Here is a 13,814-nt window from a genome sequence, read left to right on the forward strand (position 1 = left end):
GTAGGAATTAAGGAGAATAAAATAAAAGCCTTAATACGAGCAGAAAAAGAAGGCAATAAAAGTAAAGTTAAAAGAGAGAAAAAGGAGTTCACTGTAATGGAATACAGGGCTCAGTTAAGTAACATTTACAGAAAAATAGGAATAGAAAGCAACAAGAAAATAGCATATAAGAGAAACACGACAATATTTCAAATGCTAAGAAACGACAAAACACCCGTTGACAGGAGGCTGATCCCAGGTGTATACAGAATACCGTTGTATGATAGGAGGCTAAATAAGGAGTTATATTATATAGGAGCCACTAAAAGATCATTAAATGAAAGATTGAAGGAGCACAAAAAGAATGTAAGCTTTAAACAACCAGTCACGGCTTTGGCCAATTACGCGATAGCAGATCCAACAGAGATCGACATCAAATGGAGCAAGGCAGATGTCATACAAAAAGTGAAAAATATAAAACATCTAAAATATGCAGAAGCCTGGCACATTTACAAGAGCAAAGAAAAAGGGCGTAATATAAATTTCCGTGAATCGAACAAAATAGCGTCGGCATGGAAAGCGGCAACTTTAAAATTATAAAATTATATTTATGAGCATGCGCAATCGAGAAGAACGTGCAGTTTGGAATCTCCGTTATGCAAATTTGAAATATATTTCGATTGATAATTCGATCCTGATGAAGGTTTGTGAATCAGACCGAAAACGTTCGACAGATGTAAACTAGACTGCATTTTAAAGGTATAGTGAATTTTTGTTAAATAGTAATGCAGTTAGAGATAGAATGAATAGCATGTACATTGGACGTTCAGCACCGCTTTCCTGTAAGCCTAGAAGTTTGACAATGGTGTTTGGAATGTTGAGCATGATTCCACCGACTATCCAAACACCATTGTCAAACTTCTAGGCTTACAGGAAAGTGGAGCCGAATGTCCGACGTACATGTTTTTGCATTTAAAACTTCGGCCTCAACCTCACTAATAATTATTCTTATTTCATAACTTTTAGCATTGCAGATAACATAATATATTGTATAATTTTCCTTTCAGAATCATTTTTATTTATTAAATTATTATATAATGATTTAATAACTAGACACCAACCAATGCCGAATTCTATCAGGCTAGATATGGGTATATTACTAAATAAATTATGTTACCAATTTGGCATTAGAGGGAGGCATTAGGCACACTCTCTTATTAACTTTAATAATTATAATTTTTAATTAATTAATTTAAATAATTTAGAAATACTGGAAGAAAAAATTGGCCTGGAGCTGGACTTGAACCCACAACTCCTGCTTACCATGCAGACGCATTGCGAGTTTTAGATTTAATAACTGATATATACATGTCTGATAATTGTTAATTCAAGAACATTGGATAACTTAGTATATAAGTGAATATAAAAAGTACCTATTTTATAGTATTATTACAATATTAAAAAGAAGAAGAAATTTAAACAAACTTGAAAATTTATTTACAAGTGTTCTCAACAAGTTCAACATATTATCATTATGGAGTGGGATCAACTAAAATAAATGAAATATATTAATAATCATAATAAAGTTAGTTTATTAGCTGCAATTGGTTGTTATTCATATTTGTTACCATTATTTGACAATAAGTTAAATTTTTTAAATTTTCATATAAATAAGTTTTCAAATATTTGTTTTAAATATTGTCTTTGTTTAAACTGTAATAAAATTATAATATGTATATATATAAAGTAATCTTTTCCCAGTTTTTTTCTAGAATACCTGATTGAAATTTATTTTTACCAAAATGTTTTAAAATTCTTTCTACTACTGTATTTTTTACTTTTCTGGCTGTTATACAGAGGGAAAGTATGGCAATCTGGCAAAAAGTGACCCCCGAGATTTTTACATTTCTGGACTTGGGATACCTTGAAACATTGAGAAATGAGAAAAAAAACAATTGTGCATAATTTGTGTGTGTGAGGGTACAATTTTATTCACTCTGTTAGAAATTTAATAACTCCTGTACTTTTTATTGAAAACTTTGGAACTTTTGCAGGGAGGTTTGTTTATTAGGAGGATTGATGCTATTAAATTTTGGTGGTTAAAGTCAAGGGGTGTGTCTTGTGTATCTCCAGTAGGGTCAGACTTAATGACAATTTTACTTGTTATTAACTTTAAACGTGTTCAGAAAATAATTAGTTAATCATAACACAGATTTTACAGGTTGAATTATAGAATTGGAAAATTTGTGTTCCAAAAATGGAATACATATATTTAAATTCAAAAATTCAGAACATATAAGAACAAGATGTTATTAACATTTACTATTTTTTATAAAACTTATCCCTGAAAAGTAAGCTTTTTGCCATTATATAATAGTTAAAAGTATAACAAGTTTTTTAAATAAAATATGATAATAGATGGTGCTGGGGAAGTTGAGCAACTTGTTGCTGGTTTATTAAGTCACCTTTTATTTTAGGATTACTTTTATAAAAGACAAAGTTCCAAATTGTATTTACTGTAATTAATTACAGTATTTGAAAATCAAATTACATCTAGTTTGTTTGTTATTACTCTGATATTTAATGGATTTTTATGAATTGTCTTTGTATATCGACTACATGTAATGCTTATAATATAAATTCTTAAATTTAATTTAGTGTGTTTTATTTTTTAGGTAATTGTCTTAGATACTGATGTAACATTTGCAACTGATGTAGCTGAATTATGGAGAATTTTTCATAAATTTTCATCAAAACAAGTATGAATTTGTCTTATTTAATTTAATGTTTAGTGTAAAAAACTTCAAACATTAAACTTAACAAAACAGACCCTATTAATATGATTAATTTATTTTAAGTTTCTAATTGTTAATTTATATAAAATTTAGTGAATTCTTTGTATATAAACTCTGTCATTAATTAATCATCTTTAATTATTAATATTTTAACAGTTTTTATTAACTGTAATAATATATTTATAATTTCAACTATCAGAATTGTCTATAATCAGCAATGCAATAAAAATTTTGTATTGTTTTGAATCGTTATACTTTAGAAATACCAAAATGTTCAAATTACAAAAATCTTTATTACATTCAAATTTTTTTAATCATATTTTAGCATCCAAAATGTTTTTTCAATTGGTTTGTTTTAAAGGCTTAAATCTGTGCTTAAAATAATAAATAATTTAATTTTAATATTTATTTTTATACAACTCATGCAATAATTTTTCCCTAGGCAATTGGACTTGTTGAAAATCAAAGTGATTGGTATTTAGGGAAACTTTGGAAAAATCATAGACCTTGGCCAGCATTAGTAAGTATTTTTGCTTTATTTAAAATTATGTCATTATGTTTATCTGTTAATTTATAGCTAAATGATAGAAGCCTGAAAATTTTCAGTTTAAATTTATAAATTAGTTTGATTTTTAAAAACTTAATATTATTGCAATAAAAATAATACTTATTTAGTTTAAATAATGTCTACATAAAAATTTTTTACAGTTACTTTGGCATTCTAAACACCTGTACTTGGTCTTAATATGAAAAAAAGTGGCTTAAAATAACTTTTTGAAATAAAATATTTTTAACATAATCAAACCACCTTACTATTTCCAGCAACGTATTTAATAAATTTAAAAACGTTTTCGACTATATTTAATNAAACAAATTAAAAACTTTGCATCAGTATGCAACTTCAGTTATGACAATACAATAAAATTGACATAATATGAAATGAAATACTTAGTACTTGAAATATCACTCATATTTTTCACAAAGAAAGGGCTTACATTAAAAATTAAAATGTTTTCAAATTATGTAGAGTTCAGTTTCAGAAGACTTACTTAGAATAAAAGAATAAATTGTTCAAAAATGTTAATTCTGTTATACAGTTCAATGTATAAACTTTTAATACATATTTTTCACTTTAAAAAAAAAAGCTAAACTTAGATTATTATTTGTTAGAAAATCAAAATATGGTAATAAAATACTAGTTATATTGATATTTTACTTTAAATTTTAATAATAAAATATTTTATTATGCTTTATTGTGGAAAATATGATTATTCAAACTACAATAAATTATTGAAAATCTATGCTAATTGAGACTGGACCTATCTGGATTTTCAATTTGTCCAGATTTTCAAATATAAATGTAAATTAATATTGATTTTTCAATGGTCAAATTTAGATTTTTCATGTTCAGATTTTTGCTTCACTATAATATGAAAAAAAGGAGTATGAATTTTCTGAAATAATTTGTTACAAATTCAAACTGATCATTCAAATATAATTGACTGTTAGAAGAGAAAGAATTGAAAAAAATTATGTTATAATTATATGTATATATAGATTATTAATATAATAAAAGTTACATTGGCTTCATTTGATGCTTACTCATTCACTGATATCAAATGTTTGAGTGGAAGCAAATTTCATACAAAAAACAAAATAGGATAGGAAGAACATTATTTGAAAATCCTAAATCTCTCAGGAAAAATATTACAGCAAAATTAGTAGATGACATTCTTCAGAACAAAAACAATGTTTATTAAATAAAATTGATGAGACAAATAAGTAAAAATTAATTAAACTTTTAACTGCAAAATAGTGCATAAACAAAAGCAAGAATAGAGTTTTCACTTTTAGAAAGTTCTGGTATGAAATAGTTACACAAGCATTTGTTTCTTCAAACAGCATTTTTGAAATTATGCCATGATCTCACCTTATTAGTGAATGGCCACTTAGACAGATGTGTTTTATGTATTATGAGGAATCTAAGTTTAACCTTTAACTCTTAAAGAAAAGTGCCTATTGTTCTTTAAAGGTATTTTGTTGTTAATTTGCTATGAATTATTTTAAATTACACTAGTCTATATTAATTATTTTTCATTAAAATTTTTTAGATACAGAGATTAACATTTGAGGTTTTATATACTGTATATATAATATTTTGTAAAATGATGTGAAATGTATAATTGCACCACTGAAGACAGTCTAAATGGAGTTATGTTATATGTATTAATATTTAATCATTAATAAAAATATTTATAATAATAGCGAGGTTGAGACTGAAGTTTTAAATGTAAAAACATGTACATTGGACAAAAATTCACTATACCTTTAAAATGCAGTCTAGTTTACATCTGTCGAACGTTTTCGGTCTGATTCACAAACCTTCATCAGGGTCGAATTATCAATCGAAATATATTTCAAATTTGCATAACGGAGATTCCAAACTGCACGTTCTTCTCGATTGCGCATGCTCATAAATATAATTTTATAATTTTAAAGTTGCCGCTTTCCATGCCGACGCTATTTTGTTCGATTCACGGAAATTTATATTACGCCCTTTTTCTTTGCTCTTGTAAATGTGNTTCCCAGTTTTTTTCTAGAATACCTGATTGAAATTTATTTTTACCAAAATGTTTTAAAATTCTTTCTACTACTGTATTTTTTACTTTTCTGGCTGTTATACAGAGGGAAAGTATGGCAATCTGGCAAAAAGTGACCCCCGAGATTTTTACATTTCTGGACTTGGGATACCTTGAAACATTGAGAAATGAGAAAAAAAACAATTGTGCATAATTTGTGTGTGTGAGGGTACAATTTTATTCACTCTGTTAGAAATTTAATAACTCCTGTACTTTTTATTGAAAACTTTGGAACTTTTGCAGGGAGGTTTGTTTATTAGGAGGATTGATGCTATTAAATTTTGGTGGTTAAAGTCAAGGGGTGTGTCTTGTGTATCTCCAGTAGGGTCAGACTTAATGACAATTTTACTTGTTATTAACTTTAAACGTGTTCAGAAAATAATTAGTTAATCATAACACAGATTTTACAGGTTGAATTATAGAATTGGAAAATTTGTGTTCCAAAAATGGAATACATATATTTAAATTCAAAAATTCAGAACATATAAGAACAAGATGTTATTAACATTTACTATTTTTTATAAAACTTATCCCTGAAAAGTAAGCTTTTTGCCATTATATAATAGTTAAAAGTATAACAAGTTTTTTAAATAAAATATGATAATAGATGGTGCTGGGGAAGTTGAGCAACTTGTTGCTGGTTTATTAAGTCACCTTTTATTTTAGGATTACTTTTATAAAAGACAAAGTTCCAAATTGTATTTACTGTAATTAATTACAGTATTTGAAAATCAAATTACATCTAGTTTGTTTGTTATTACTCTGATATTTAATGGATTTTTATGAATTGTCTTTGTATATCGACTACATGTAATGCTTATAATATAAATTCTTAAATTTAATTTAGTGTGTTTTATTTTTTAGGTAATTGTCTTAGATACTGATGTAACATTTGCAACTGATGTAGCTGAATTATGGAGAATTTTTCATAAATTTTCATCAAAACAAGTATGAATTTGTCTTATTTAATTTAATGTTTAGTGTAAAAAACTTCAAACATTAAACTTAACAAAACAGACCCTATTAATATGATTAATTTATTTTAAGTTTCTAATTGTTAATTTATATAAAATTTAGTGAATTCTTTGTATATANATAATTTAGAAATACTGGAAGAAAAAATTGGCCTGGAGCTGGACTTGAACCCACAACTCCTGCTTACCATGCAGACGCATTGCGAGTTTTAGATTTAATAACTGATATATACATGTCTGATAATTGTTAATTCAAGAACATTGGATAACTTAGTATATAAGTGAATATAAAAAGTACCTATTTTATAGTATTATTACAATATTAAAAAGAAGAAGAAATTTAAACAAACTTGAAAATTTATTTACAAGTGTTCTCAACAAGTTCAACATATTATCATTATGGAGTGGGATCAACTAAAATAAATGAAATATATTAATAATCATAATAAAGTTAGTTTATTAGCTGCAATTGGTTGTTATTCATATTTGTTACCATTATTTGACAATAAGTTAAATTTTTTAAATTTTCATATAAATAAGTTTTCAAATATTTGTTTTAAATATTGTCTTTGTTTAAACTGTAATAAAATTATAATATGTATATATATAAAGTAATCTTTTCCCAGTTTTTTTCTAGAATACCTGATTGAAATTTATTTTTACCAAAATGTTTTAAAATTCTTTCTACTACTGTATTTTTTACTTTTCTGGCTGTTATACAGAGGGAAAGTATGGCAATCTGGCAAAAAGTGACCCCCGAGATTTTTACATTTCTGGACTTGGGATACCTTGAAACATTGAGAAATGAGAAAAAAAACAATTGTGCATAATTTGTGTGTGTGAGGGTACAATTTTATTCACTCTGTTAGAAATTTAATAACTCCTGTACTTTTTATTGAAAACTTTGGAACTTTTGCAGGGAGGTTTGTTTATTAGGAGGATTGATGCTATTAAATTTTGGTGGTTAAAGTCAAGGGGTGTGTCTTGTGTATCTCCAGTAGGGTCAGACTTAATGACAATTTTACTTGTTATTAACTTTAAACGTGTTCAGAAAATAATTAGTTAATCATAACACAGATTTTACAGGTTGAATTATAGAATTGGAAAATTTGTGTTCCAAAAATGGAATACATATATTTAAATTCAAAAATTCAGAACATATAAGAACAAGATGTTATTAACATTTACTATTTTTTATAAAACTTATCCCTGAAAAGTAAGCTTTTTGCCATTATATAATAGTTAAAAGTATAACAAGTTTTTTAAATAAAATATGATAATAGATGGTGCTGGGGAAGTTGAGCAACTTGTTGCTGGTTTATTAAGTCACCTTTTATTTTAGGATTACTTTTATAAAAGACAAAGTTCCAAATTGTATTTACTGTAATTAATTACAGTATTTGAAAATCAAATTACATCTAGTTTGTTTGTTATTACTCTGATATTTAATGGATTTTTATGAATTGTCTTTGTATATCGACTACATGTAATGCTTATAATATAAATTCTTAAATTTAATTTAGTGTGTTTTATTTTTTAGGTAATTGTCTTAGATACTGATGTAACATTTGCAACTGATGTAGCTGAATTATGGAGAATTTTTCATAAATTTTCATCAAAACAAGTATGAATTTGTCTTATTTAATTTAATGTTTAGTGTAAAAAACTTCAAACATTAAACTTAACAAAACAGACCCTATTAATATGATTAATTTATTTTAAGTTTCTAATTGTTAATTTATATAAAATTTAGTGAATTCTTTGTATATAAACTCTGTCATTAATTAATCATCTTTAATTATTAATATTTTAACAGTTTTTATTAACTGTAATAATATATTTATAATTTCAACTATCAGAATTGTCTATAATCAGCAATGCAATAAAAATTTTGTATTGTTTTGAATCGTTATACTTTAGAAATACCAAAATGTTCAAATTACAAAAATCTTTATTACATTCAAATTTTTTTAATCATATTTTAGCATCCAAAATGTTTTTTCAATTGGTTTGTTTTAAAGGCTTAAATCTGTGCTTAAAATAATAAATAATTTAATTTTAATATTTATTTTTATACAACTCATGCAATAATTTTTCCCTAGGCAATTGGACTTGTTGAAAATCAAAGTGATTGGTATTTAGGGAAACTTTGGAAAAATCATAGACCTTGGCCAGCATTAGTAAGTATTTTTGCTTTATTTAAAATTATGTCATTATGTTTATCTGTTAATTTATAGCTAAATGATAGAAGCCTGAAAATTTTCAGTTTAAATTTATAAATTAGTTTGATTTTTAAAAACTTAATATTATTGCAATAAAAATAATACTTATTTAGTTTAAATAATGTCTACATAAAAATTTTTTACAGTTACTTTGGCATTCTAAACACCTGTACTTGGTCTTAATATGAAAAAAAGTGGCTTAAAATAACTTTTTGAAATAAAATATTTTTAACATAATCAAACCACCTTACTATTTCCAGCAACGTATTTAATAAATTTAAAAACGTTTTTGACTATATTTAATAGTCTTCATCAGTTAAGAACTTTAAAACGGAAAACGAACGTAAAATAGAATGTAAGCTATACAACGGTTTAAAAAATTAAAATTAATTACGTAAAACGTAAATAAAACACAAAAATAAAATATTAAGAAATTAATCGTGGTAACGAATGAAATTAAATTAAAATAATTAAAAAATAAAATTAATCGTCATGGTAAAAAGATTTCCATGCGCAGGATAGACTTTCTGCGTCTCTATGGTTGATGCATCCTTTGTTGATATGCGCCTTGTAAATTTCAAGTTTTTCAATATGTTTAAGGACTTGTTTGTTGGTGGCTGTCCTAATTATAGATGCTTTGTCCCAATGTACATTAATATCTTGATGTTTAGCAAAGGCTGCAAGGACGGTGCTGTCCACGTTTTTAGTAATAGAATATTTATGTTCTTTAATCCTCTGTTTTAAAAGTCTCATGGTGGCACCAACGTAAACTAGCTCTGAATTAAAACGGCGATCACTTAATGGAATAGAATAAACTCCTGTAGTATTGTAACTGTTTCCTTTCTTCTTGTCATTTCGTAAAATTCTATAAATCGTCGGATTACGACGATAGGTAACTCTTAAATTATTCTTTTGAGATACTTTTTTAATCATCGATTGAAGGAAAGGAATATAGTTGAGAACTACTCTTCGTCCTTGATTCTTAGTTGTAGGTTGCATATTTGTTTGATTACAAAATTTATCAATAAGAGCATTAATTTCACTTATACGATATCCCTGTTGTACAGCTATTGTACGTATGTTATTTAATTCTCTGTGTGTGTCAACCATACTCGTACAATGGGTATAGGCCCGCTTTATCCATGATCGAAAGGCTGCATTCTTAAAATTATGAGGATCAAAGGAATTCTTCGGTATAATAATAGGAAGATAGCTAGGCTTTCGATAAATATTTGTCCATATTTCACCATATTTACAAGTTATGGACAGATCCAGAAAATTTACGTTAATTTCACTTATCTGTTCCAATGATAAAGTTACACCATACGGGTTGTTATTCATTTTGTTAAGGAAATATTGAGCGCTATTATTATTCCTCCAAATGATGAAAACATCATCCACGTATCTTGCATATACAAGTATGTCATTTATAAAGACGGGCAGAACATTACTTTCTAATCGCCGTAATACTAGTTCACATAATAACGGAGATATCGGACTCCCCATTGGAACCCCTCTTTCTTGTAAATATGTGTTCCCTTCAAATGCAAAAAACGAAGTATAACAAATTAGGTGTGCAAGCTCTAAAATATGTTGGTGGTACTTCGTTGCATTATTAATGTTAGTAAGAAGGAAGTCTCTCAGCTCGCAAAAACAAGGCGGTAATTTTATAGATGGAAATAAAGATTTAAAATCCATCACGGTCATAACTTCATTATCTTCAAGGCTAATGTTTCGGAGCTTTTCCACCAGTTGAACAGAGTTATTAATAGCATAAGGGTAATCTTGAATCCTTGGTCGGATAAATTTAACCAGTTGTTTCTCAATTGCAAAAGTAGGGGATCCACATTTCTGTATAACAGGACGTATAAGGCAGTCAGGCTTATGAGTTTTTCCAAAGGCGAAAATTCTCGGTGTTCTCGGTGCTTGTACTACAGAGTTATGCATTCGTAAATAGCAAGCTAAAGGGGTTNCAGTTGTTTCTCAATTGCAAAAGTAGGGGATCCACATTTCTGTATAACAGGACGTATAAGGCAGTCAGGCTTATGAGTTTTTCCAAAGGCGAAAATTCTCGGTGTTCTCGGTGCTTGTATTACAGAGTTATGCATTCGTAAATAGCAAGCTAAAGGGATTGAAGAGAATTTTTTAACTCTTTGTTGTAGTGATTCTAAATACTTGTCAGGAGCAGGCTGGCACTCGGTTTCTCTGATGTATTCCTGTTTTTGGTTGTAGGAACTTCTTTTAATAAGAGAAACCGAGTGCCAGCCTGCTCCTGACAAGTATTTAGAATCACTACAACAAAGAGTTAAAAAATTCTCTTCAACCCCTTTAGCTTGCTATTTACGAATGCATAACTCTGTAGTACAAGCACCGAGAACACCGAGAATTTTCGCCTTTGGAAAAACTCATAAGCCTGACTGCCTTATACGTCCTGTTATACAGAAATGTGGATCCCCTACTTTTGCAATTGAGAAACAACTGGTTAAATTTATCCGACCAAGGATTCAAGATTACCCTTATGCTATTAATAACTCTGTTCAACTGGTGGAAAAGCTCCGAAACATTAGCCTTGAAGATAATGAAGTTATGACCGTGATGGATTTTAAATCTTTATTTCCATCTATAAAATTACCACCTTGTTTTTGTGAGCTGAGAGACTTCCTTCTTACTAACATTAATAATGCAACGAAGTACCACCAACATATTTTAGAGCTTGCACACCTAATTTGTTATACTTCGTTTTTTGCATTTGAAGGGAACACATATTTACAAGAAAGAGGGGTTCCAATGGGGAGTCCGATATCTCCGTTATTATGTGAACTAGTATTACGGCGATTAGAAAGTAATGTTCTGCCCGTCTTTATAAATGACATACTTGTATATGCAAGATACGTGGATGATGTTTTCATCATTTGGAGGAATAATAATAGCGCTCAATATTTCCTTAACAAAATGAATAACAACCCGTATGGTGTAACTTTATCATTGGAACAGATAAGTGAAATTAACGTAAATTTTCTGGATCTGTCCATAACTTGTAAATATGGTGAAATATGGACAAATATTTATCGAAAGCCTAGCTATCTTCCTATTATTATACCGAAGAATTCCTTTGATCCTCATAATTTTAAGAATGCAGCCTTTCGATCATGGATAAAGCGGGCCTATACCCATTGTACGAGTATGGTTGACACACACAGAGAATTAAATAACATACGTACAATAGCTGTACAACAGGGATATCGTATAAGTGAAATTAATGCTCTTATTGATAAATTTTGTAATCAAACAAATATGCAACCTACAACTAAGAATCAAGGACGAAGAGTAGTTCTCAACTATATTCCTTTCCTTCAATCGATGATTAAAAAAGTATCTCAAAAGAATAATTTAAGAGTTACCTATCGTCGTAATCCGACGATTTATAGAATTTTACGAAATGACAAGAAGAAAGGAAACAGTTACAATACTACAGGAGTTTATTCTATTCCATTAAGTGATCGCCGTTTTAATTCAGAGCTAGTTTACGTTGGTGCCACCATGAGACTTTTAAAACAGAGGATTAAAGAACATAAATATTCTATTACTAAAAACGTGGACAGCACCGTCCTTGCAGCCTTTGCTAAACATCAAGATATTAATGTACATTGGGACAAAGCATCTATAATTAGGACAGCCACCAACAAACAAGTCCTTAAACATATTGAAAAACTTGAAATTTACAAGGCGCATATCAACAAAGGATGCATCAACCATAGAGACGCAGAAAGTCTATCCTGCGCATGGAAATCTTTTTACCATGACGATTAATTTTTATTTTTTAATTATTTTAATTTAATTTCATTCGTTACCACGATTAATTTCTTAATATTTTATTTTATTTATGTTTTACGTAATTAATTTTAATTTTTAAACCGTTGTATAGCTTACATTCTATTTTACGTTCGTTTTCCGTTTTAAAGTTCTTAACTGATGAAGACTATTAAATATAGTCGAAAACGTTTTTAAATTTATTAAATACGTTGCTGGAAATAGTAAGGTGGTTTGATTATTTTAATTAAATTCCAGTAAGTTATTTTATTTTAAAATATTTTTATTTAAATTATATTAATAAATGGAAATATTAAATTGATATGAGAAAATACATTCAATAGCTGGATTTCTGAGATAGTAATGACATTTAAGATGCAACTCTGGGAATCTGAGTTCAAGTCCTAGTCAAAACCTCTGATATTTTTACAAAAAAGATGTCAACACGTATTCATCACCAGAATGGTTTTATTGTTGGCCTAGCCAAATGTTCATTATAAGCATACAAGAAAGACTTTCTTAATGCTTATATCTCTTAAAAATTAAGAAGAATTATATCTTAGTTTTTGAAAATAATGTGAAAGCTTTATGTATTTTATTATCTGTTGTTTTTTTATAATTTTTGATTAACATATTTGTTTCAATTCTTTTGAATAATTTTGATGATTAGAAATAAATAAATTTTAATTTGGCATATAGAATTTCTATTAATGTATCTTTTGTTTTCTTATTCTAGTTGATTTTGAATGAAGGAATTCTTTTTCATATTTTAATCATAAATAAGTATAATATAAAAGTATAGCTAAACTTAACAGTAATTCCTTGTAAAGAGCATGATTCTCGTAAAGTGCCAATGAATGTGAATGGATTTTCATGTAAATATTAAATGGAGAACGATGGAAAAAATTTCTTCTATTTTAATTATTACAATTATACATTATAACCAAATCACATGTTTTTCAAACATTCAAACTTAAATTTGTAGATAACCTCATTAATATATATAATTCTTATTGTTTGAAGTTTCTCAGTTTAGTGCCATGTTTAATCTAGTGCCAGTTTCAGAAATACAAATGGTAGTGCTAAATTAAAATTGGGCTGTAATTAACACTTTCATTTTCAATCTAGATTAATATCTTTTTATTAATTTTATAGAGTAAACATTTAAAGCAATATCATTTTTTACTGTTTTGATATTTATTTAACAGTTGGACATAATAAGTTTAAGTACAAACTAAAATTTGTAATTTATATTTCTTTTAGGTAAAATTTGAATTGATTATTTTTTTTTAAAATATGAATTTAAATATTGTTTTATTGAGTATGATTTCAATTTTACTTTAATTAAAATTATATCAATTATTTTATAGATTTTTCTAAATATATATATATATA

The 13,814-nt window shown here is 27.4% G+C and overlaps 1 protein-coding gene across 1 annotated transcript in view; it reads left to right on the plus strand.

Annotated features, from left to right (window-relative positions):
• LOC111631087 (LARGE xylosyl- and glucuronyltransferase 1-like) overlaps positions 1-13,814 on the plus strand; it is a 124,120-nt gene that overhangs the window by 75,213 nt on the left and 35,093 nt on the right. The window contains exons 8-9 of the mRNA XM_023375278.1: positions 2,655-2,738; positions 3,217-3,294. Coding sequence (XP_023231046.1) covers positions 2,655-2,738; positions 3,217-3,294 — 162 coding nt within the window. The remainder of the gene's footprint in view (positions 1-2,654; positions 2,739-3,216; positions 3,295-13,814) is intronic.

Source organism: Centruroides sculpturatus, unplaced genomic scaffold (genome assembly GCF_000671375.1).
Source record: "Centruroides sculpturatus isolate CEXI.00-Female unplaced genomic scaffold, Cexi_2.0 scaffold671, whole genome shotgun sequence".
Taxonomy (NCBI): Eukaryota; Metazoa; Arthropoda; class Arachnida; order Scorpiones; family Buthidae; genus Centruroides; species Centruroides sculpturatus.